This window comes from Euprymna scolopes, chromosome 37, assembly GCF_053919585.1.
Source record: "Euprymna scolopes isolate OS-2025 chromosome 37, ASM5391958v1, whole genome shotgun sequence".
Taxonomy (NCBI): Eukaryota; Metazoa; Mollusca; class Cephalopoda; order Sepiida; family Sepiolidae; genus Euprymna; species Euprymna scolopes.
The window spans coordinates 32,471,852-32,499,410 of NC_136518.1; the positions used below are offsets into that span (position 1 = coordinate 32,471,852).

At 28.4% G+C, this 27,559-nt stretch overlaps 1 protein-coding gene across 4 annotated transcripts in view; it reads left to right on the forward strand.

Annotated features, from left to right (window-relative positions):
* The first annotated feature begins 9,923 nt into the window (after positions 1-9,923).
* Positions 9,924-27,559, forward strand: part of LOC145261123 (putative transporter slc-17.2) — a 110,391-nt gene continuing 92,755 nt past the window's right edge. For 2 of the 4 annotated variants that reach the window (XM_080119370.1, XM_080119373.1), the window contains exons 1-2: positions 9,924-10,082; positions 24,587-24,870. In XM_080119370.1, the coding sequence (XP_079975496.1) occupies positions 24,598-24,870 (273 nt within the window). In that variant the 5' untranslated portion in view covers positions 9,924-10,082; positions 24,587-24,597. Of the gene's footprint in view, positions 10,083-11,704; positions 11,972-14,071; positions 14,186-24,586; positions 24,871-27,559 lie in introns of those variants that run through there. The other 2 variants (XM_080119372.1, XM_080119371.1) reach the window with 2 other exon arrangements.

The following is a 27,559-nucleotide window of genomic DNA, read 5'->3' on the forward strand; positions in this document are numbered from 1 at the left end:
AACTGTCTAGACAAGAATTTTACAAATATTAGAACTTTCCTACTTCTGAATTAGATAGCATAAGGCCTCAAGTTTAGACGAAATTAACAGAGAGAAATGAAAAAATATTTTATTTCGAACGGAAATAAAATTAGGAACTTGGTGCAACTCGAGTTGAAAGTATGCATCTCCCCACGAGGGAACCCTACAAAACGAGATTGTCATGTTTTGAGAATCGTGAATTTGACTTAATTTTTGCAAGCCATGGATTTGACTCCAGTTTTTGCGAATCGTATGTGTTTTTCTTTAGTAAAAAACAATAAAAAGAAAAGGAGGAAACAGAATTAAGAGAATACCGTGGATGGCATGAGGTGATCATATGTGAATTAACATTCCTCATATGGATTTAACCCAATGGAAAGGTTGGTGACGAATTCAGTTGGATTGCTTATTTCTCTCAAAGTTCTCTCGTTTTTAAATATCTTATGTGATATTTTTAACGGCTGCCGGATAAATGACTCTGGACCTGGTTAAATGTTCACGCGCATTGGGACGATTCGCTAGGTTAGCATGTTAATATCTCACATTCCGAAAATTATACATCATGAATTTTAGATATCATAAAAATTATATAGCATGAATTTTAGATATCATGAAAATTATAGATTATGAATTTTAGATATCATGAAAATTATAGATTATGAATTTTAGATATCATGAAAATCATACGTAACGAATTTTAGATATCATGAAAATTATAGATCATGAATTTTAGATATCATGAAAATTATAGATCATGAATTTTATATATCATGAATTTTAGATGGGTACAGAATTTGAATATTGCAATCATGAAAAGAAGATTTTTATAATTCATGATTCAAAGTATAACACGTAAAACACGTATTTTAAAAAGATGAAAAAGTGGAATCGAAAGAAACGAAAAAAAGGGAAAGAGAGTCATCTGACACCATTTCCATCCTCGCTTTTCCGAAGTAGAATCGAGGATTTTGTGATTAAAAAGGGATAAAATAATGGAAAATGTGCATTATTAAAATAAAATTGCGTTGCGTTATATTTATGGGCGAAAAGAAAAAGCAGAGAAGCGATTAAAATATAGCAAAGTTATGATTTTTGAAGATCTTAGAGGTTAATCACGCTCAAATCTAAGAGGCAAAACCCATAGATCGCCTCCAAACAGAAATATATGCGTTTTAAATAAATTTAATTAAACCAGATTGCACTACGATAACAAGTGTAACGACCAAACTGTATATCAGCACATGAAGTTACTTTTAAATAAATTCTCATAATAATAAAACTCAGCAACCCCTTCCATCAATATGAAAATTAAACCCCTAACCGACGAGCAACTCCCCCACAAATTAAATTAAATTAAACTAAATTAACGTTATCCATACCGTCCTCATAAACTTATCCATTACATGAACACACCCAACTTTTAACTCACTTAAATTAATAATCTCTCAAGCATTTTAAAATTTTAGATTATTACTTGTCTCCATTTTCACCCCACTTATTCACTAATCCCCCATATCGCCTAAAAATAGCATATCCACCCATCCCATCCCCACTCCAATCGAAAAATCACAAGAATATATACTCCTCATTTGAACCTAAAATTAAGAGGTCAGCACAATGACCGAGACCTAACACACAATTCCTTCCCCAGGAGAAAGTCTAATATGCACATGCCTGCTCGCCCAGACCGAACCTTCCCCCCTTCCCTCATCCTCTCTACCTTACCCTCATCCTCTTCGATCAAAGCCGGGCGGAACTGCTAGTATATCACGCCACATATCCACCACAAAAAACCGTTATTGGCATGGAATATTTCAAAATCTAGATTTAGCAAACAGACTTATTTTCTAATAGTATTTTATTATTTTTTAACAAATTGCCAAATCAAGTTAAAAATAGCAAATATAAACCATACCAATATTTAATAAATAGATAATAGTTAAACGTGAATCTAAAAAGATATCTTTGAGTTTTTTCCGATGATTCCTTGTTTGCTATTTTTAACTTGATTTACCATTTTGTTAAAAATTCATAGGGCACTATTAGAAATCATTTTGTTAAAAATTCATAGGACACTATTAGAAATCATTTTGTTAAAAATTCATAGGACACTATTAGAAATCATTTTGTTAAAAATTCATACGACACTATTAGAAATCATTTTGTTAAAAATTCATAGGAGACTATTAGAAATCATTTTGTTAAAAATTCATAGGACACTATTAGAAATCATTTTGTTAAAAATTCATACGACACTATTAGAAATCATTTTGTTAAAAATTCATAGGACACTATTAGAAATCATTTTGTTAAAAATTCATGCGACACTATTAGAAATCATTTTGTTAAAAATTCATACGACACTATTAGAAATCATTTTGTTAAAAATTCATAGGACACTATTAGAAATCATTTTGTTAAAAATTCATAGGACACTATTAGAAATCATTTTGTTAAAAATTCATAGAACACTATTAGAAATCATTTTGTTAAAAATTCATACGACACTATTAGAAATCATTTTGTTAAAAATTCATACGACACTATTAGAAATCATTTTGTTAAAAATTCATACGACACTATTAGAAATCATTTTGTTAAAAATTCATACGACACTATTAGAAATCATTTTGTTAAAAATTCATACGACACTATTAGAAATCATTTTGTTAAAAATTCATAGGACACTATTAGAAATCATTTTGTTAAAAATTCATACGACACTATTAGAAATCATTTTGTTAAAAATTCATACGGCACTATTAGAAATCATTTTGTTAAAAATTCATAGGAGACTATTAGAAATCATTTTGTTAAAAATTCATACGACACTATTAGAAATCATTTTGTTAAAAATTCATACGACACTATTAGAAATCATTTTGTTAAAAATTCATACGACACTATTAGAAATCATTTTGTTAAAAATTCATAGGACACTATTAGAAATCATTTTGTTAAAAATTCATAGGACACTATTAGAAATCATTTTGTTTAAAATTCATAGGACACTATTAGAAATCATTTTGTTAAAAATTCATAGGAGACTATTAGAAATCATTTTGTTAAAAATTCATACGACACTATTAGAAATCATTTTGTTAAAAATTCATAGGACACTATTAGAAATCATTTTGTTAAAAATTCATACGACACTATTAGAAATCATTTTGTTAAAAATTCATACGGCACTATTAGAAATCATTTTGTTAAAAATTCATAGGACACTATTAGAAATCATTTTGTTAAAAATTCATACGACACTATTAGAAATCATTTTGTTAAAAATTCATAGGACACTATTAGAAATCATTTTGTTAAAAATTCATAGGACACTATTAGAAATCATTTTGTTAAAAATTCATAGGACACTATTAGAAATCATTTTGTTAAAAATTCATAGGAGACTATTAGAAATCATTTTGTTAAAAATTCATACGACACTATTAGAAATCATTTTGTTAAAAATTCATACGACACTATTAGAAATCATTTTGTTAAAAATTCATAGGACACTATTAGAAATCATTTTGTTAAAAATTCATAGGACACTATTAGAAATCATTTTGTTAAAAATTCATACGACACTATTAGAAATCATTTTGTTAAAAATTCATACGACACTATTAGAAATCATTTTGTTAAAAATTCATACGACACTATTAGAATTCATTTTGTTAAAAATTCATACGACACTATTAGAAATCATTTTGTTAAAAATTCATAGGACACTATTAGAAATCATTTTGTTAAAAATTCATAGGACACTATTAGAAATCATTTTGTTAAAAATTCATACGACACTATTAGAAATCATTTTGTTAAAAATTCATAGGACACTATTAGAAATCATTTTGTTAAAAATTCATAGGACACTATTAGAAATCATTTTGTTAAAAATTCATACGACACTATTAGAAATCATTTTGTTAAAAATTCATAGGACACTATTAGAAATCATTTTGTTAAAAATTCATACGACACTATTAGAAATCATTTTGTTAAAAATTCATACGGCACTATTAGAAATCATTTTGTTAAAAATTCATACGACACTATTAGAAATCATTTTGTTAAAAATTCATACGACACTATTAGAAATCATTTTGTTAAAAATTCATACGACACTATTACAAATCATTTTGTTAAAAATTCATACGACACTATTAGAAATCATTTTGTTAAAAATTCATAGGACACTATTAGAAATCATTTTGTTAAAAATTCATAGGACACTATTAGAAATCATTTTGTTAAAAATTCATACGACACTATTAGAAATCATTTTGTTAAAAATTCATAGGACACTATTAGAAATCATTTTGTTAAAAATTCATACGACACTATTAGAAATCATTTTGTTAAAAATTCATAGGACACTATTAGAAATCATTTTGTTAAAAATTCATACGACACTATTAGAAATCATTTTGTTAAAAATTCATAGGACACTATTAGAAATCATTTTGTTAAAAATTCATACGACACTATTAGAAATCATTTTGTTAAAAATTCATAGGACACTATTAGAAATCATTTTGTTAAAAATTCATACGACACTATTAGAAATCATTTTGTTAAAAATTCATAGGACACTATTAGAAATCATTTTGTTAAAAATTCATACGACACTATTAGAAATCATTTTGTTAAAAATTCATAGGACACTATTAGAAATCATTTTGTTAAAAATTCATACGACACTATTAGAAATCATTTTGTTAAAAATTCATAGGACACTATTAGAAATCATTTTGTTAAAAATTCATACGACACTATTAGAAATCATTTTGTTAAAAATTCATACGACACTATTAGAAATCATTTTGTTAAAAATTCATACGACACTATTAGAAATCATTTTGTTAAAAATTCATACGACACTATTAGAAATCATTTTGTTAAAAATTCATACGACACTATTAGAAATCATTTTGTTAAAAATTCATAGGACACTATTAGAAATCATTTTGTTAAAAATTCATAGGACACTATTAGAAATCATTTTGTTAAAAATTCATACGACACTATTAGAAATCATTTTGTTAAAAATTCATAGGAGACTATTAGAAATCATTTTGTTAAAAATTCATACGACACTATTAGAAATCATTTTGTTAAAAATTCATACGACACTATTAGAAATCATTTTGTTAAAAATTCATAGGACACTATTAGAAATCATTCTGTTAAAAATTCATAGGACACTATTAGAAATCATTTTGTTAAAAATTCATAGGAGACTATTAGAAATCATTTTGTAAAAATTCATAGGCACTATTAGAAATCATTCTGTTAAAAATTCATACGACACTATTAGAAATCATTTTGTAAAAATTCATAGGCACTATTAGAAATCATTTTGTTAAAAATTCATAGGAGACTATTAGAAATCATTTTGTTAAAAATTCATAGGCACTATTAGAAATCATTTTGTTAAAAATTCATAGGCACTATTAGAAATCATTTTGTTAAAAATTCATAGGACACTATTAGAAATCATTTTGTTAAAAATTCACACGACACTATTAGAAATCATTTTGTAAAAATTCATAGGACACTATTAGAAATCATTTTGTTAAAAATTCATAGGAGATTATTAGAAATCATTTTGTTAAAAATTCATAGGCACTATTAGAAATCATTTTGTTAAAAATTCATAGGAGACTATTAGAAATCATTTTGTTAAAAATTCATAGGCACTATTAGAAATCATTTTGTAAAAATTCATAGGAGATTATTAGAAATCATTTTGTAAAAATTCATAGGACACTATTAGAAATCATTTTGTAAAAATTCATAGGCACTGTTAGAAATCATTTTGTTAAAAATTCATAGGAGACTATTAGAAATCATTTTGTTAAAAATTCATAGGCACTATTAGAAATCATTTTGTTAAAAATTCATAGGACACTATTAGAAATCATTTTGTAAAAATTCATAGGAGATTATTAGAAATCATTTTGTTAAAAATTCATAGGAGATTATTAGAAATCATTTTGTAAAAATTCATAGGACACTATTAGAAATCATTTTGTTAAAAATTCATAGGATACTATTAGAAATCATTTTGTTAAAAATTCATAGGAGACTATTAGAAATCATTTTGTAAAAATTCATAGGACACTATTAGAAATCATTTTGTAAAAATTCATAGGAGACTATTAGAAATCATTTTGTTAAAAATTCATAGGCACTATTAGAAATCATTTTGTTAAAAATTCATAGGCACTATTAGAAATCATTTTGTTAAGAATTCATAGGAGACTATTAGAAATCATTTTGTTAAAAATTCATAGGACACTATTAGAAATCATTTTGTAAAAATTCATTGGACACTATTAGAAATCATTTTGTTAAAAATTCATAGGACACTATTAGAAATCATTTTGTAAAAATTCATAGGACACTATTAGAAATCATTTTGTAAAAATTCATAGGACACTATTAGAAATCATTTTGTTAAAAATTCATAGGCACTATTAGAAATCATTTTGTTAAAAATTCATAGGAGACTATTAGAAATCATTTTGTTAAAAATTCATAGGACACTATTAGAAATCATTTTGTAAAAATTCATAGGACACTATTAGAAATCATTTTGTTAAAAATTCATAGGACACTATTAGAAATCATTTTGTAAAAATTCATAGGAGACTATTAGAAATCATTTTGTTAAAAATTCATAGGAGACTATTAGAAATCATTTTGTTAAAAATTCATAGACACTATTAGAAATCATTTTGTTAAAAATTCATAGGAGACTATTAGAAATCATTTTGTAAAAATTCATAGGACACTATTAGAAATCATTTTGTTAAAAATTCATAGGACACTATTAGAAATCATTTTGTTAAAAATTCATAGGACACTATTAGAAATCATTTTGTAAAAATTCATAGGAGACTATTAGAAATCATTTTGTTAAAAATTCATAGGAGACTATTAGAAATCATTTTGTTAAAAATTCATAGGCACTATTAGAAATCATTTTGTTAAAAATTCATAGGAGACTATTAGAAATCATTTTGTAAAAATTCATAGGACACTATTAGAAATCATTTTGTAAAAATTCATAGGAGACTATTAGAAATCATTTTGTTAAAAATTCATAGGAGACTATTAGAAATCATTTTGTTAAAAATTCATAGGCACTATTAGAAATCATTTTGTTAAAAATTCATAGGACACTATTAGAAATCATTTTGTTAAAAATTCATAGGACACTATTAGAAATCATTTTGTAAAAATTCATAGGAGACTATTAGAAATCATTTTGTTAAAAATTCATAGGAGACTATTAGAAATCATTTTGTTAAAAATTCATAGGAGACTATTAGAAATCATTTTGTAAAAATTCATAGGACACTATTAGAAATCATTTTGTAAAAATTCATAGGAGACTATTAGAAATCATTTTGTTAAAAATTCATAGGACACTATTAGAAATCATTTTGTTAAAAATTCATAGGACACTATTAGAAATCATTTTGTTAAAAATTCATAGGCACTATTAGAAATCATTTTGTAAAAATTCATAGGACACTATTAGAAATCATTTTGTTAAAAATTCATAGGACACTATTAGAAATCATTTTGTAAAAATTCATAGGATACTATTAGAAATCATTTTGTTAAAAATTCATAGGACACTATTAGAAATCATTTTGTTAAAAATTCATAGGACGCTATTAGAAAATAAATCTGTGTGCTTAATCTAGTTTTTAAAATATTCCATACAATAATGGTTTTTGTGACGGATATTCTAGCATAATTGAATTACTTGCAATAAATGTAGAGTTGTTGCATCACCCCCACTCCAACTTCAAGCATGTGATAATATACGAACTGGAATTTCCTTAAGAACCAGCTTTTCAAAAGGGTTATTGCTACTTAACTATATTACTTATATTTTAACCAGATCTCAATTGAACATTGAAAAGTGAAATTATAGACATAAGGAAACTTGCAAAACAACCACAGAGAAAGAAACACACACAAAAAAAAAACAACACAAAAATGAACAGTCATCAGAAATAGGCTTTTTGGGTTCTGTATGTGAATGCAACGTCTATAAGTATCACGCTTCATGCAATGGCTCATGGTATACTCTATGTACGAGTGTTCATTAATAAACGTAAAAATTATTAATTTATCGAATTAAAGCCCGCAAGAAACACCAATGTAGATTAAAAAAGATCACTGTGAATGAACAACAAATTGGAAGGTTAAAGAACTAATCGGCTTAAACGTAATTTAACTCGAAATAAATATCAATATTAGTGAGAAGAAGAGTCGATAGAAACACAATTTAAATAAGAAAATCCAAAATATTAAGAAGATGTGATTATATATTATAATATTATATTATAGATGTGCTTATACATTATATTATAATATTATATTATAAATGTGCTTATATATTATATTATTATATTATATTATAGATGTGCTTATATATTATATTATAATATTATATTATAGATGTGCTTATTATATTATAATATTATATTATAGATGTGCTTATATATTATATTATAATATTATATTATAGATGTGCTTATACATTATATTATAATATTATATTATAGATGTGATTATATATTATAATATTATATTATAAATGTGCTTATATATTATATCATAATATTATATTATAGATGTGATTATATATTATATCATAATATTATATTATAGATATGCTTATATATTATATTATAATATCATATTATAGATGTGCTTATACATTATATTATAATATTATATTATAGATGTGATTATATATTATATCATAATATTATATTATAGATGTGCTTATACATTATATTATATTATAGATGTGCTTATATATTATATTATAATATTATATTATAGCTGTGCTTATATATTATATTATGATATTATATTATAGATGTGCTTATAAATTATATTATATTATAGATGTGCTTATATATTATATTATAATATTATATTATAGATGTGATTATATATTATATTATAATATTATATTATAACTGTGCTTATATATTATATTATGATATTATATTATAGATGTGCTTATAAATTATATTATATTATAGATGTGCTTATACATTATATTATAATATTATATTATAGATGTGATTATATATTATATCATAATATTATATTATAGATGTGCTTATACATTATATTATATTATATTATAGATGTGCTTATATATTATATTATAATATTATATTATAGATGTGCTTATATATTATATTATGATATTATACTATAGATGTGCTTATAAATTATATTATATTATAGATGTGCTTATATATTATATTATAATATTATATTATAGATGTGCTTATGTATTATATTATAATATTATGTTATAGATGTGCTTATATATTATATTATAATATTATATTATAGATGTGCTTATATATTATATTATAATATTATATTATAGATGTGCTTATATATTACATTATATTATTATATTATAGATGTGCTTATATATTATATAAGAATATTATATTATAGATGTGCTTATATATTATATTATAATATTATATTATAGATGTGCTTATATATTATATTATAATATTATATTATAGATGTGATTATATATTATAATATTATATTATAAATGTGCTTATATATTATATTATAATATTATATTATAGATGTGCTTATACATTATATTATAATATTATATTATAGATGTGCTTATATATTATATTATAATATTATATTATAGATGTGCTTATATATTATAATATAATATTATATTATAGATGTGCTTATATATTATAATTGTAATAATATTTGAAGACATGCATCTCTCAATATCATGTATACAACGTACGCATTTATTAGTCCTAATCTCTCCTGTCGAAAACTGGTTAATGTGTTCGTCAGCAACGCTTGTTTTATTTTATTTTAATTAATCGAGGTTTTAGTGTTTTCGTGAAACAGTTGTGGTCAGTATAGTCGGTCAACACAGCATTTCAACTTCGAAATCACATGAGAAACAGGTCGCACCTCAAAACCCATTCGGATTTTTATTTCTTCATTAAGCGAAACAAAAGGCAAGAGACATTTATTTTTAACCAACCATTTATTTCTATAAGAATTACTTTACCGACGTTCAATTTTCTTTCAATGAATCGAATTTACTTTGCTTCATTCTATTAAATTGCTAAGAAATCATTTTTATGAAATTCCTGCTTAGTTTGTTCGTTTGTTCATGAACTCCTCCTGGAAAGATTCCTCCTAAATAATCATTTCTTTTCTGAAACTACATGACTGTATTTTGATCAAAACGGTGATATTTCCGCTAGCGTTTGATATCTATAAAATAATACATAACTTGTTCTGTTTTGATGGTAAACGTCACCTTTTATCTCCTCGGTCAGAGAAGGAGAAATTCTTCTAGACTGAAACAACTTTTATTTTTCTCAAATCCAGAGTAGAATTGAGGCGAGAGTACGCAGTGTCGACATTGGGGAAATGCTGGATTTGCCCCGAGGAAAGTTAAAGATTATAAATTTACTGAATATTAATTTATCACTTTACTTATTCCACCAAAAATTTAAAAGAGCATGTCAAAAATAAGCAGGGAAAATGCAATTTGGGGACAGTAAGGTTGTCGTTCAATCCAACGCCGCGGTTTCATTTTAGTCTATATTCCTTCTAATCGAATCGGTCGGGTTAGATTACGTGTACAAATGAAAATAAACTTAATTTTTCCAGCTGATAATTGCAGTCCTCATTGTTTGCTTCCCACGAGGGCAGAGTTAGACATAGAGTCGGATTTTTAATGTGAGCAAAATTCAGGTTTCCTAAAAATAGTACTTTGGACAAATATTTAAATGCCTTAGTCGAGAGGGATTCCTTCTTGACTCTCAAAGGATAGAGAAGATGAAGAGTGGCAATAAAACAGATACTACACTTTGCTCCAAGCAAAAAAGAATAAAAACAAAATTCATTCAATATGTGAAGTGTTTCAAGTTGCAAACATCCATTTAAACCGGTATATCAGAATTTATCAGATTTTGTTGTTGCAGATCTGCCGACAACATTTCTTCCGATATCAAATGTTCGTATCCGACATTTTAGTTATACTCTGAACATTAGCGAAATTAAAAAAAAAAAAAGAAGAACAGAAATGTTAATCACCAGATTCAGTTGTGGGATCAGGAGTGTATAGTCATCCCAATTCATTTCCAAGGAACGCCGGGTATGCTTCGAAGTGATTGAACATTATCTATTTACCAATTTTTTAAAAAGTAAATGTCACCACCAAAATAAAAAAATTAAAAAAACAAAAACAGGAAATACAACGGATAAGAAAAGAACGCACTATGTTTTGTTGGCTGGATGAAAAGAGCATAAGTTTTCTTATTCAACGCTGGGTCGCCCTGTTAATATCCAATTAAATGAACAAAAATAAAAGTTTATTTCATTAAAATAATGGCTACAATAAAAAAGTACAATGGCCACTTACTAAAAGAAACCCAACCCTAATATCATCAAATAAGTAATTTTCGAAAACACAAAGTTTCATTACCTTCTATTTAGTATAATAATCACACAGAAATAAATTCAATATATACATAAGTTAACATTTCATTTTTTAAATGACATACACTTTAAAAAATTTAATATTACTTTGTTGCTCTATTTAAAAAAATGTTTTCGTGTGGTAAATTAAAAAGAAAAATATTTGCGGATATATCAGAACATCAAGAAGTTTCTTTAGGACTTGTTGCCTTGGCAGGCCGAGAGCAGGCTAGATTCGTGGTGATAGAGAGGAGGTCGTAGGGTCAAGTAAATTTTTAAAAATAGTAATTTTAATCATGGAGATTTTAATATATTTTCATTGATTAAAAAAGAATTATTTTGAATATTTTCTTAGTAATGTCAAGAGGATCTGAAAATATTTTGTAACGGATCAAACATTCAAAATGAATCGAAGGTAAATCACATTTTTTTCGTTTAACATTGATTCTGTTTGAAAGATGATTGCTTCGAAGTAAACTGGAAAATTAAACGGGCCAATCTAATGGGATTCTTATTGACAATTATACGCAGAAACGATGCCTCTTGTCAGCAAATACCTTGACTGATGGTGTCGAGGTCAAAAAGTAGTGTTGTGACCTCTATTTCTTTTAAACATTGCTTTATGATCATCAAGCGATGTTTTGAAATTACTATGCCAATTCTAGCCTGGTAGATACGGTGGCCTTAGGATACGTTTTTTTTTTTCAGAACACGATGTGGAATACGATATTGTTCAGGCCTCTGGCTACGGCATTTGCCCCGCCTTACGGTGTAATTGCTAATGTTATTGGATTATATATGTGTGTATTATATACTGTACTGTATTTTGTTACTAATTTTTAATGCTGTATCCCTGGTTTCTACAGTATAATTCGATAAAATACATTTATATGCAAGAAAAATGGTTTTATGCTATCATTTTTTTACAATCTTAAATGAAGAAACATTTTAAATAAAAAATATAATAATGCCTGTAATGGGAAGAAAACCACATTTGACATTTGTGATGTGATGCACGAATCGAGTCGAACGTTTATAAAATTCAGTTGAACAGACCAATGTAAAAGTGAACCGAAATTATTGAAACGAAACAAACAATTTCTTATCCCAGAAATAAACATTTTCATTGATAATTCATATACCACAAGAAGTGTTTAAAATATTTTTGTTGTTTTTATCATTAAAGCTGTTGTCATTATTCAAATTATTTTAATCATTAAAATTGCTTTAATCATTAAAATTATTTTAATCGTTAAAATTATTTTAATCTTTAAAATTGTTTTAATCATTAAAATTATTTTAATCGTTAAAATTGTTTTCATCATTTAAATTTTCACTATTAAATTTATTTTATAAAATTTTCTACTGTTAAAATAGTTTTTTTTTTAATTAAAGTTAATGTGCATTATTACATTTAATTTACGATTATTTACATACTCATACGATGATTTGCTTCGGCCCTTATCATTCTGACATCCCTTAAAAGGAAAGTGAAATATAGCAAAAAAAATTGGTGTTGCTGGTAAGGAAAACCCTAATAAAAATGATTTGCTTTTCAATTACTTTATTTAATGTAACAAAGTTTTAACATTACAAAGGTTTCCTAAAAAGTTTTAACATTACAAAGGTTTCCTAAAATAGTTTTAACATTACAAAGGTTTCCTAAAAGTTTTAACATTACAAAGGTTTCCTAAAAAGTTTTAACATTACAAAGGTTTCCTAAAAAGTTTTAACATTACAAAGGTTTCCTAAAAAGTTTTAACATTACAAAGGTTTCCTAAAAAGTTTTAACATTACAAATGTTTCCTAAAATAGTTTTAACATTACAAATGTTTCCTAAAAAGTTTTAACATTACAAAGGTTTCCTAAAAAGTTTTAACATTGCAAAGGTTTCCTAAAAAGTTTTAACATTACAAAAGTTTCCTAAAAAGTTTTAACATTACAAAGGTTTCCTAAAATAGTTTTAACATTACAAAGGTTTCCTAAAATAGTTTTAACATTACAAAGGTTTCCTAAAAAAGTTTTAACATTACAAAGGTTTCCTAAAACGTTTTAACATTACAAATGTTTCCTAAAATAGTTTTAACATTACAAAGGTGCTCTCAAATATCGCTTCTGATTAATTATAAAAATGCCACGGAGAAGTAATTTTTGATTAATTGTAAGAAAAAATGTTTCGTTTTTCAAATAGTATAATTTTACAAAGTTTTAATATTACAAAAGTCACAATTGATTAATTACAAAAATTCACAGAAAAGTTCACATCTGATTAATTACAAATATTCACTGGAAACCCCATTTCTGATTAATTGTTAAAAAAATGTTTCGTTTTTTTTTACTACTATATTTAATGTTAAAATATTTTAAGATTAGAAAATGCTCTGAAAAGTCACTTCTGATTAATTATGAAAATTCCCTCCACAACCATCACCATCGCCCCACCACTACTTCCACCACAACCACCACCACTACCACTGCCACCGCCATTAGTTAGTTATTGCTAGCTAGTGTGTGGTCGGTACATATCACTAATAGCATCAACCGTCAACACGGTCGCCACAAACACCATCGCCAGTTTTTTTTTTAGACAGGGTGGGGGAATAATGTTCGTTTTTTCCTCACACTGCAAGTATGCTAAACATTATTTCCTTTTTCTTTGTTTAGTAATAGTTAACATGTAATATCCGTATATAAAACAAACTAAGCCGTAACGTCAAATTATCGAGTAGTATAACGTTTAAATAATAAATACGGTGCTTCTGCTGTATAGCACCCATATAAAAACAAACTCTTAGCCGTGACGTACGGAAAAGTTAGCACAACCTAAAATTACGTAAACTAATGGAGTAGTTTCATTTTTAAATAAGAAATAAGGTACTTGTACAGTAATCGACAAAAAAAAATAACGTACTTTCTATATTACTGATACTTTCTATAGTACCGGTACTCTCTATAGTTTCGATATGAAAAAACAGAAAAGTCTATAAAAAGGTTTTAAATGGAAAATCACATGAAATCATCGAGTAGTATGGCTTTTCTAATATATAGATAGAATATTGTACTAATACATTATTTCTCCCCATATTATTGTGAAAGCGGGTGGAGGGAACGGAAGGGGTATAAGAAGATCACTTTATTTCATATATATTTTTAAGAGATGAACTTCCGGTAATGGCTGAAGCATCTCTTTATTTCATATATATTTAAGAGATGGGGGGGGGGCTATAAGGAGTCACACCCGGAAATGGCTGGCGCAATTTACGATCTAAAAAGCACTTTATGTCATCTTACAAATTCAGACATTCAATCCCATAATGAATTAAGAATATTTGTCTTATGATATATATATATATATATATATATATATATATATATATATATATATATATATGAAATAAAATGGAGGTGGAAGGACCTGGATACTCAACGTTTCGCCCGATTTATGCGGGCTTCTTCAATATACTATATGCGGGCTTCTTCAATATACTATATATATATATATATATATATATATATATATATATATATATACTAGCTGTACCCTGCCACGCGTTGCTGTGGCTCAATTTGGTGTAATGTTTAATTCTAATAAAAAGAGAAAATGCATGTTTTTTTTATATTCTTAGTACAGCAATCCACTCCAAAAAGTAAAAAAAAAATGGCGAAAAAAAAAAAAATGATACTCTTGCAGAATTGGATCCGGATTCTCGGGAGTTACCGTCAATCATAGCTTAGGCTCGACCAACATTAAGTGGATTAAGTTGAACGTTGCTAAAACATTGAAACACTAAATAGTTTTTTTTTGTTGTTGTTGTATTCATAAATGTGAGTTTTTAATTAATATTTGGGTGGGTGGGGGGTTACTATACCCAGATTCGAAAAAGTTGTCCAAAAACGAATAAATGAAAGCAAAGGTAAGGTAAATCAAGTTTCTACATAACTGGATGATTTTTTAGTGTTTTTATTTAATGCAAAATGTTTAATCGGCTCGAAATCTCAGTTTTTATCGATGTATTTGAAAAAGACGAATGGTCGCCGACTCTGTTGAATACGTTAAGTTTGGAAAAATCAGTTAAAAACTAAAAAACTATACAAAACAGTGTGAGACACCCACTGATTATATGTTATCGTGACATAGGCTGACATATTCGGTGGGTTTCTGACTTCTGACAGTATTTTGTATATATTTTTTTATTTTTAAATCAATTTCCCAAACTTAACATCATCAGCAGTGTCCACCACCATTTATATTTTTCAAATACACTGATAAACACTGTTTTTCGAGCCGACTAAACGTTACAGTGAATAAAACGTCGTCGAAAAATAAATATAACAAATAAATGTTATCAAAGGCAAGATGTTACTTTTCTACCTAACTGGATAAGATTTTAGTGTTTTTATTTAGTGAAAAAGTTTAATCGATCTGAAAACATGTAGTGTTTATCGGTATATTTGAAAAATACAAATGGCGGCAGACTGTGTTGAATATGTTAAGTTTGGGAAAATAAGTTAAAAGTAAAAAACTATACAAAATACTGTCAGGAACTCACTCAATATATGGTGGTTTTAACAGTATTTTGTATAGTTTTTTAGTTTTAACTCATTTTCCCAAATTTAACATGTTTAACACAGAGTCTGCTGCCATTTGTAATATTCAAATATAGCAGTAAACGCTGTGTTTTTCGAGCATTTACATTTTACATTAAGAAAAACTAAAATATTATCCATTTTGGTAATAAAGTAACATATCTTGCCTTTGATAATATTTGTTACACATTTATTTTTTGATAACTTTTTCGAATCTATATGTGCAGTAGTACAAACCCAATAAAAACACTAAAAATTATCCAATTAGGTAGAAAAGTAATATCTTGCCTTTTAAAATATTTACTTGTTATATATTTGTTTTTGTTGACAACTTTTTCAAGTCTTTGTGCAAGTACAAACCTAAAGGGGGTATTTTTCTGTCTAATTTTATTTTTGGTACCGAGCTTAAATTTAAATTTGACGATATCTTTGAGGGGTATTTTTTTACATTAGGTCCACCTCCACAATTTTCGACTATGCTGAATAAGAAAATCTCATTAAACTTTGCAGAGGCAAGTAGTTTTCGAGATATAAAGACCTGTACTATGCACTATAATTCATTGGTGGCTATGAATAAACACTCCCTCCTCATATAAAGAACGGCATTCTGAATAAACAACACCCATGCCTAACCACGTGTTTTAACCTTTTACCTGTCTTTCGTCTGTTAAAAACAGCTTTTGGAATAAATACCACCATTCTCCCCATGTTAAGAACGGCTTTCGGAATAAACACCCTCAACCTACCCATGTTAAAAATTGTGGAGGTGGACCTAATGTGAAAATTTACCTTGTGAGTTTTTAATAAATTGTTTGTTGAAAGCACAGAATAGTGACAAAGCACCATCCTCTCCCCTTGGTAAGAATGGCTGAAAAATAACGTTTTTTTTTTTTTGCAGAAACTTTTCTGTATTTCACCTAACAATTTCTGGTGCTAATGCACTTACTGATCCGCGCTACTTTTTAAATCGTATTTGCAAGTTTAATTAAAGTTTTATGATATGTTTTTTTTTATTCAATTGCAAGTTTAAAGTACAGAATAGATACAAAACACCCTCCCCTCCCAATGTTAGGAATGGCTTTTTAAATAATAACGTTATTATTTCAGCACGGATCACTCTCTGCGTGAGTACCTAATGCTTTTATTTATTTTTTTTCAGATATTCTTGCCACAGGGGGGGGGGGGTTGTAACTATTCTGTGCTTTCAACTAACAAGTTATCAATAAAAAAGATATCGTGAAATTATAAAAATATAAAAAGATATTGTGAAAGTTAAATTCAACTTGAAAAAACAAAAACAAAAAAAAAACAACGTGAACAGCGCGTTCAACATTGTAGCCGGAGCTTATTTGGCAATAAGGTCATGTTAGTTGATTAATGGGTGCTAATGCATTTACTGATCCGCGTTATTTTTTAAATCGTATTTCCAAGTTTAATTAAAGTTGTATATGTTTGTTTTTTTTTTGGTATTTTTTAGATAAGGTCCACCTCCACAATTTTCTTTGAAATGGCGACTTCTATAGGTTTCCGACTATGCTGAATACGGAAATCGCATTGAAATTTTGCAGAAATAAGTAGTTATCGAGATATAAATAGTTGTTTTATGCATTGTATTCTTTGGCGGCCATCCTTGTTACGCGCGTAGATTTGTTTATGACGTGCGCGCAGGCGCGTAAAAAGATGGCCGCCAGAGATTATAATGCATTATGCAACTTTTTATATCTCGATAACTACTTACTTCTGCAAGTTTTCAATGCGATTTCCGTATTCAGCATAGTCGAAAACCTATGCAAGTCGTCATTTAAAAGAACATTTTGGAGGTGGACCTAATCTAAAAATTTACCGTTTTTTTTTATTCAATTGTAAGGTTAACGTACAGAATAGGTACAAAACACCCTCTTCTCCCAATTTTAAGTATGGCTTTTTAAATAATAACGTTATTATTTCAGCACGGATCAATAAGTGCATGAGTACCCAATTTCTTTAATAAAGAAAAAAGCATTCATATTTTTTTTATATAAATACAACTTCTGTGAAAGAAAAACAGAAAAAAGTGTACTTTCAATTTTTGTTAAAAAAGGTTTTCTTAAAAATAAAAACAAAAAAACACCGGTAAAAAAAGCAAAAAACAAAACATTAATCGGTACTCATGCAGAGACTGATCCGTGCTGAAATAATAACGTTATTATTTAAAAAGCCATTCTTAACATTGGGAGGGGAGGGTGTTTTGTACCTATTCTGTACTTTAACTGAATAAAAACATATAAAACTTTAATTAAACGGGGAAATACGATTTAAAAAATAGCGCGGATCACTCTCTGCATGAGCACCGAAAGTACAGAATAGTTAGAAAACATCCTCCCTCCCCATGTTAAGAATGGCTTTCTAAATAATAATGTTAATGTTTCAGTACTGTTCCTTGTCTGCTTAAGTTTAACTTTTGTTTATTAAATTGTTAGGTGAAAGTACAGAATAGTTACAGAACACTCTTCCCTTCCCATGTTAAGAATGGCTTTCTAAATAATACCGTCATTATTTAAGCACGGTAGCTTCTCTGCATAAGTACCATGTTTTGTTTATTAAATTGTTAGGTGAAAGTACAGAATAGTTACAAAATACCGTCCCCATGTTAAGAATGTCTTCCTAAATAACATTATTTCAGCACGGTATTTTCTATGCATAGGTACTATCTATTTTTGTTTATTAAATTGTTCGGTGAAAGTATAGAATAGATGCAAAACTCCCTCCCCATGTTAAGAATAGCTTTCATAATAATAACGGTATTATTTCAGCACGGTACCTTCTCTGCATAAGTACCCGCTTTTGTTTATTAAATTGTTAGGGGAGAGTATAAAATAGTTACAGAACACTCTCCCCTTCCCATGTTAAGAATGGCTTTCTTAATAACATTTCAGCACGGTACCTTCTCTGCGTAAGTACCATCTTTTCTTTATTAAATTGTTAGGTGAAAGTATAGAATAGTTACAAAACGCCCTCCCCATGTTAAGAATGTCTTTCTAAATAATATTATTTTAGCACGGTACATTCTCTGCATAAGTACCATGTTTTGTTTATTAAATTGTTAGGTGAAAGTACGGTACCCATGCAGAGAGTGATCCGTGCTGAAATAATAACGCTATTATTTAAAAAGCCATTCTTAACATGGGAGGGGAGGGTGTTTTGTACCTAATCTGTACTTTAACCTTACAATTGAACGAAAAACATAATAAAACTTTAATTAAATTTAGAAATACGATTTAAAAAATAGCGCGGATCACTGTCTGCATTAGCACCAAATATTATTTAAGCACGTTACGAATCCGTAAATTTTCTTGGAAAAAAAAACTGTACTTTCACCTAACAATTTATAGTTTTAATAATAAAAAAGTTCATATTTTTTATATCGAAAGAACTGTTTAAAAAAAAGAACACTTCGTCTTTTATGCTTCAACTCAACTTTTTTTTCCTGATATAATAAAGAAAAGAAATTTAATTAAAAAATTTGGAAGATAAACAAATGACTTCTGTTTTTTTTTTTACTTATCGAGTAAGCAGAAAATGAAATCTAATTCGTTTCGTCAAATCGTGGTGTATTAAATGAATTGAAACGGAGTTCAGTTCTACCAGCAAGACAGATACGCACTATCGGCTTACAAAAACTATTTTTATTTTATTTAATATTTTTTAATTGGCGATGTTAATTTATTTTAATAACATGGAAACATCCCTCGACTCTAAAGATGGGTTGTCTGAAAATTTCAAATAAATTGGTAATGTAGAAACATGGTTTTATCGATTTTGAACGAACCAAGAATTACATTTATATATATATATATATATATATATATATATATATATATATATATATATATATATATATATGCAAGTGTTGCCATTTCATCTGTCAACATCCTGCATTTTTTCTTTAACCAAATCCCACCAATCACACTCCTTACTGATTCCATCTATTTTCTTACGACTACGAAAAATTGTAACATGTTTCTATCAAATCTTATTCCTTACACGCCAAATTATCAGATTACTAAGAAAAGATTGTGACATAGTTATTAACTGATTTACAAGTTACTTTGATTAAATTATAATCTCTAGAAAAAGTGATGTCTTACTATAGTTCTATTTCTTGTAATAATATATCTCAAGCAGTTCTCTATATTCGTCTACACAAATATTTATTTTTGAATTCACCGTTTGATCGAAAAAGATATTACACCGATTATTCTATTGAAGGACATTCTATTGTTTGCTACTATGGACCTTCCACCGGCTCTGCTAGTTTTTATTATTACAATAATTCTTATCATTTAAATTATTTTTTATTATTAAACTGTTAAAATTATTCTTATCATTAGAATAATTTTTATTAATAAATTAATTTGCATCAATAAAATGATTTTTATTAATAAAATTATTTTTATCATTAAAATTATTTTTTTATTTAAATTATTTTTCTTTTTTAAATTATTTTTATTATAAAATTTATTTTAATTATTAAAATTATCCTTATTATTATAACTTATATACATCATTAAAATAATTTTATCATTAAAATTATTTTATCATTAAAATTATTTTTATGAAAACTATTTTCATTTTAAAATTATTTTTTTATTAAAATCATTTTCTTCATTAAAATTATTTTCACTACTAATGTATATTCATTTTTGTTTTCATCATTACAGCAGCCGTAACTATTAAAATAATTTCACTACTTCTCACTGAGACATGGGCATGCGAGTACTATGTTTTTCTAAGCAGTTCATTACTTTTTAATAAAAAAATACTCGAGCTGAGACCGAAACCAAAGCCTAAAGACAGTGACTCAAGTACAATAACCATTAGGCCAACTTGATACAGTTTTTAAGACGTGTATTGAAACCTACTTATTTTAAACATAATGTAAACGATTCATTCATGCGTAGTCGTGCAACAGTTACCAAACAGATATAAATCCGATCACCCAATTTTTCTTTTTGGACCCCTTCGCAACCTATTTTTAGGATAAATACTGACTAAATAGGTTTCCACGTGTCTGAATATCCTACATACTAAATTTCAAGTCTGTAGATACAAAAATCGTTGAGTATATAGGTTGAGAAGTATCCCTTCTCTCTCACACACTCACATACACATTCTGAATGTTATAGATATATAGATGTAGCATTTTGTATGTGGAGTCTTTTTTACAAGGTATATCGGCACTTACACGTAAAGGACTACTATTTGGGACCATGCCTAGGAAATATATGCAAGATGTTGGTTTACGTTACATTTAAACTTCTGCATATCAGTACAGCCAGGGAAGCAGTTAGCAGGAAGAGTATTCAAAGTCTAGCTGTTTGAGGGAAGAAACTATTAGAGTAGATACCTTTCTATCATTTAGGGACCTCAACAGGGAAGGGGTGAGATTTTGTTGCTAAGCAGGTTTGTTGGGGATATGTGCATCGAGGGGGCACAAGTGCAACGAATTCATCAGAGCACATTCCATTTAAATTTACCGAATCTCCATTACTAACGATTACTATATTGTCCAATTTCTACTGTACACTCTTTAACCCTTATCCTTGAGTGGCCTCTTGACCTTGACAAGTGGTTATGCCTATGTAAAAATACTTGAAAACAGGCACAGGGATGTAACATTGCAATGATAGCACAGGGTTGAAGCCTAGTAGACAAAGTCGAACCTATCAAGTTCAGAACTCTTTTTTAGAAACTATCCAAGAGCGTTGTATCAGCAGCTAATATACCCATCTCGGACTTATTGGGGAAGTCCTTGATGAATATCAGGAATAATAGTGGTCCAAAGATCGAGCCCTGATGCACGCCCGCATTAATGTTACATTATCAACGGAGGTATTTGTGAAGTTTTATAATATTAATTTGTAATTTTATCGCCCTGTTTTCCCTCTATACCTGCAATATGTTACGTCGATATTAACAGGGATTAATTGAAGTACTTTATTTAAGGAAGAATTAATTATAGAAATCGTTCTTTTACATAACTAGGGAGATAATTTAAATTAATCTAATAATTCTTAGTTATCTCGAAAGAATATCGATAAATAATGTTCATAGAAAGAAGGAAGCTGCTCCTCTCTCTCTCTCTCTCTCTCTCTCTCTCTCTCTCTCTCTCTCTCTCTCTCTCTGATGAGGGCTCTTTTTAAACAATTAGAAAGAATTCTTTCCCCCTCTTTCTTTTCTCTCTCCCTCTTCTTCCTTAGCGACAATAAATTTCTTTTTGATTATTTTTGAAGGACATGATTTTACTTTTGAGATAAAAGGCAACAAAATATATAAAAAAGCATAGTTTATAAAAAAAAAATTATGTCATTAATGTTATCTAAATGAATAAATGCGAAAGTTTTTTCGCCAATCCTAACTGTATTAACTTTAATTTATGATTAATTCCACATTACAACATAAAATAAACTAGCAGGACCCGTGTACCTGCATTATCTAATGGATAGATGGCAATAACCAGCACAGATTTGGTAAAAGAAACCACCCTCGTAAACAAATTAAACTATGATTATCTTATGTGAGTCACAACAAATTCTGACTGAATAAACTTTTAACACAGGGAGATTTTATTCATTAAAAACTTGAAAGATGAAATTAACTATATTGCTTTTTATTGTGTAGCTTTCCATTATCTCCATAGTTTCTTCTATAAAGATGATATGTATATTTTCAATTTTAGTTATGTGTGTGTGTGTGTGTGTGTGTGTGTGTGTGTGTGTGTGTGTGTGTGTGTGTGTGTGTGTGTGTGTGTGTGTGAAATTATATAAACATCAGAAAAAAACAAACGCGGATTAATCTACGTTTCGACGATATTAACCGTCTTCAGACGGGTTCAAAACTATGATTAAATTCACTAAGATAAACTGTTAGACAGAATGTTTTTTTAATACAAGAAGGAAAGAGGTCAGGGCGTCTTTCATCAACGCGTCAACTATAACATTTCATATTAAAACTTAAACTACAAACACATATGCACGCACTCATACAGACATAGAAACAAACAAACACACACCCCCACACACACACATATATATATATACACACGCGTGTAAAAATTTACACACAGATACAAATACACACACATTCACATATATAAAAACCCGCATACACATAGAATCACCAAAATCATATATTAATTTCTAAAAACAAGGTGTAATATATATATAATCGTTCGACTGGTATTAATCGTGACACCCTGCACTGAAGATTCCCGAAAGGATGAAACACTAGTGTCTGTAGGTATTTAATTATTATAGTAAAATTATATATATATATATATATATATATATATATATATATATATATATATATATATAGAGAGAGAGAGAGAGAGAGAGAGAGAGAGATGTACACTAATGTATGTATTGCTTGCTATATTGAATGTGGGGGAAAATGCTTTACGTCAAATTGATGGTTGAATATGATTAGATTTGCGCTCATTTTGGCATTAAATACTCATCCATATTAATATCTATTAGTCTCTGTGTACTGTACGCATACAATCGTACTTAGTTCGCTACATCTTGTTATAACAGAGGTCCATACAAATTTCAGCCAGATCAGCCCAGTAGATTCCGATAACATGTGCAGTGTAAATGTGGCATAATGTTGAGTTAAGGAGTACAGAAGATTATTAAAGTTAGGAAAAGACTTTAATATTTTTCTGTACTCCTTTGTCAAACAATAAGTTTAGTTGTAATTATATATATATATATATATATATATATATATATATATATATATATATATATATATTGTTTGCACAAGAGATACAAGATAAAGGAAATTATTTCCTTGTTCCATGGAGTTACGAAAATTTGCTTTTTTTAATATTTTAAATTTTTAATTCTTAAAGTATATATATATATATATATATATATATATATATATATATATATATATAGCCAGTAGAGTTTAGTTTCCTAGAAGTACATCCAATGAAACAAGATGTGTCTACCAAAGAGTGCTGAATGCGTGAACAGAGCAGGTATATTAAATTTATTTATAACTCTCGACGGTAATTCTTGGCCTGAAGACGTAATCCCCCAATGTGGGTGATTGCAGAAACATTTATGCACATATGTAGCCATCAATGTTTGTATAAATACATTTATTATGTGTGTGCGTATGTTTATTGCGTGTGTACGTGGACGTATGAAATATACATACGTATGGTGTGTATATACCATGTAGATTCCGATGCAACAAGCCAATATATGAAGAACAAGAACATACACACTAATCAAAGCCAACACACACACGCTATGCAAAATACATGTGCACAACGATGATGTTATGTTATTCATTATAATCCGGGTTCTTTTCTTTTATGCCACACAAACATGAATGATTTACCATTCGATTTGTTAAGGATTTTACTCGTTTCCTTCTTGTTCTTTGACAGATTCGACCAAAATGAAATGCGTCAACTCGGATCAGGTAAAACAGGAAATAAACGAGCCGAGCTACTCAGAAACGTTTTGCGAAAAGTATACGTCATGTCGCTGGATATTGGCTTATATTTGCTTTTCAGGTCGCTTAGTACAGTTCGCCATTCGTCAAAGTATGAGTATGGCGATGGTGTGCATCCTACCGCAAAATAATTCAGATCTAATCGGCGAACAAAATGCCAGCTGGGAAAGAATAACTATGGATAGTAATCAGAAAACAGCAATAGAGTATAACAAGGTAAGCACTATTTCAGCCATTGAATTTCGAATAACTCGTCTAAGTGGGCAATATATCTACTGCGTTTCTGTCTGTCTACTGTCTGTTTCTCTCGCTCTCATATATATATATATATATATATATATATATATGTAAAATTATGTCTCTCTTTCCAGAGATGAAATCTAAAAACAAATCCAATGGTGGTCATCGTTATTGTTTTAAAGAGTTTTGCAATAATATTGTTCGATTTGTGTTTTCTCTAATCAATAAACAGCAAAGATAATCATTTACTTCATTTCATTCTTTATTTAAAACTTAGAAATGATAAAGATTTAAAAAAATTAAAAAAATGTAATGTATGTCTTTAGGGTTAAGAACATCAATATACAACTGTCCTCATTCCAAGCAATACCAAGATTACCTGCTTGTAGACGATACTTATAATAGACAATAGCGGGGGGGGGGGGGCGTCTTTGCCCGGGCGTAAAATACGCTTAAATATGACATTTTATGTTGTCAAGATTTCGTATATATTATTATAGAGTCGTGATTTCAAAAGTTAAAAAAATAAGTATTTGGATGATATCAGCTAGAATCGAAACCAAAAGCAAAACTGTAGCATTCAAAGCTGGTGACGTTACAACCGCACCGACGTGACACGCATATGAACTAATTACAAATTAAAAATTAAAAATGAGATGAATATATAAAATGTATAACGATTTTTTTTTACCCTATAAAAACTATTTTAATCGGCTAAAGACCCATAAATGGTTCATAAAAATTCAATCATTTGAGGCCTCTAGCAGTTTCGGACGAGATAGAGTTTAAAAACATGCAGGCAGACAGACATACATATAGCTTTTTATGTATTAGATCATTGAGTTCTGTTAAACACATTATAAAGGTATATTTTTGCTTGGATTCGCCATTTCATAAGTCCAACTAGTTGCTAGTTCACTTTTGAGTAAGCCAAAGCACTGACTGCAGTAAGACATATGAATAAAATATGACTGAAGTTACGGTCTTAGAAAAACAATAATATATAAATCAGAAACGATAACGAAATCTAAACAAAATGCTAAACAGACGAATCCATGTTAATCAATTTGTAGTGAATATCCAACTGTTTATATTAATCAGTGTAGGAGAAATCTTTCTAAAATGAGACAATTTTTTGCCCCAATGTATAGTGCCTTTTTTTGAGGGAACTGTTTATTCTCGTATTAAAATCGGTCTTGTGTTGTATAGGGGTCCATATTGGGGTTAATATATAACGGGACTAACGACGGTGATAAGGGAAAGAAGACATACATATTACAGTTTTGTGGATTCTTATAACATCAGTTATTTTTATATCGGAGGGGAGAATCATTACTTATTGTGGAGGAGGGGGACACATTACTTGGAAGGGTTTTCCAAAGTTCATATTAAGATTAACACATTACCTTCAATTGCTGAATGACAAAACGAAGACAACAGTTATAAAAATCGATGATGTTCTTTATTTCATTTGACCGGTCGAATGATTTTACGTCAGGAATTCACATTGGTTCTACATGGTTAAACTTCGCCTCTGAGCGGACCCTCCTCTGACCATGTCAGCTCTTTCTGACCGACTCTGCTGACTGCTCGAACCTGACTGCCCGACTGCTCATCTGCTAATCATAGATCCTATTATTGCGAATTCTCTTTCTGCTGTGGCGTCAGATGTGTGATTCCAAAACGTAACCAACTCACATGGCTAAGCACATGTATGTCCGAAACACATTTCTGCAAACAAAGGATTATCAACTAACCTATATTTTTACAATATATTTTAATTTGTATTGTTCATTCTTTTTGGTGGACATTTTTAATTCAGTTTTGATAAAAGAATGAACAATTAATTCATTTTACAATACAAACAATATCTATTTTATATGGAATTTAACAATAGTGAAATTCTAACATTCCAATTTCTTAATCTATTTCTGAATCTAGCTGACAAGGTTCGAGTCTCGGCTTATCCTTATTTCATTTTCAACTTATCTAATGTTCTTTTATTTACACGAAAGGGGGATGTCCTTTTCCTGTAACACTTGTACTTAATTCTGTTCTCCTGGAGGGTGTAGAAAATAAGTACGTGTTTCAGTGCAACATCCAACCAGCTGTGTGGTTTCGAATAGACAAAAGTATCGTTTAGCTTTTCAAAATTAAATGTTGATTATTTTTTGATAGGGTTTGCTTAGTGAGGATTAGTTTTAAAACACCCGAAACTTTCTGATAACCGAAGCAAAAGACATTACTGACAATTCTCTCCTGCCTGCAAGTTAAGAGCGTTTATAAGCAGTAATATATTTCTTCGTAAAAAGCGAATAATTCGTACATTGTGTTAAATAGAAAAATGGCTCATACAGTACAAGTACCATATTTTAGGCTTAGGGCATTTTTCATGATCATTAGTTCTGCAGTCTGTTGTCCTGCCTATGAAGGATCCAGAATATATTTCTAGAGATAATACTCAGATATGTATTCCTCTTATCGAGTTCTATCAGATACTTTTGATTTTAAACATGTTCTTTCCTGGTATTCTGTCCCAATCTGGTCTTTTGTTTCTGTTTATTTGATAACGTCTATTCCCAGGACTCCTATGTATTTATAGATATCACGTTTGCTAAATGCCCTTAACGATTATATCTTCTTGAATTGGGTATGTAGTGCCCTC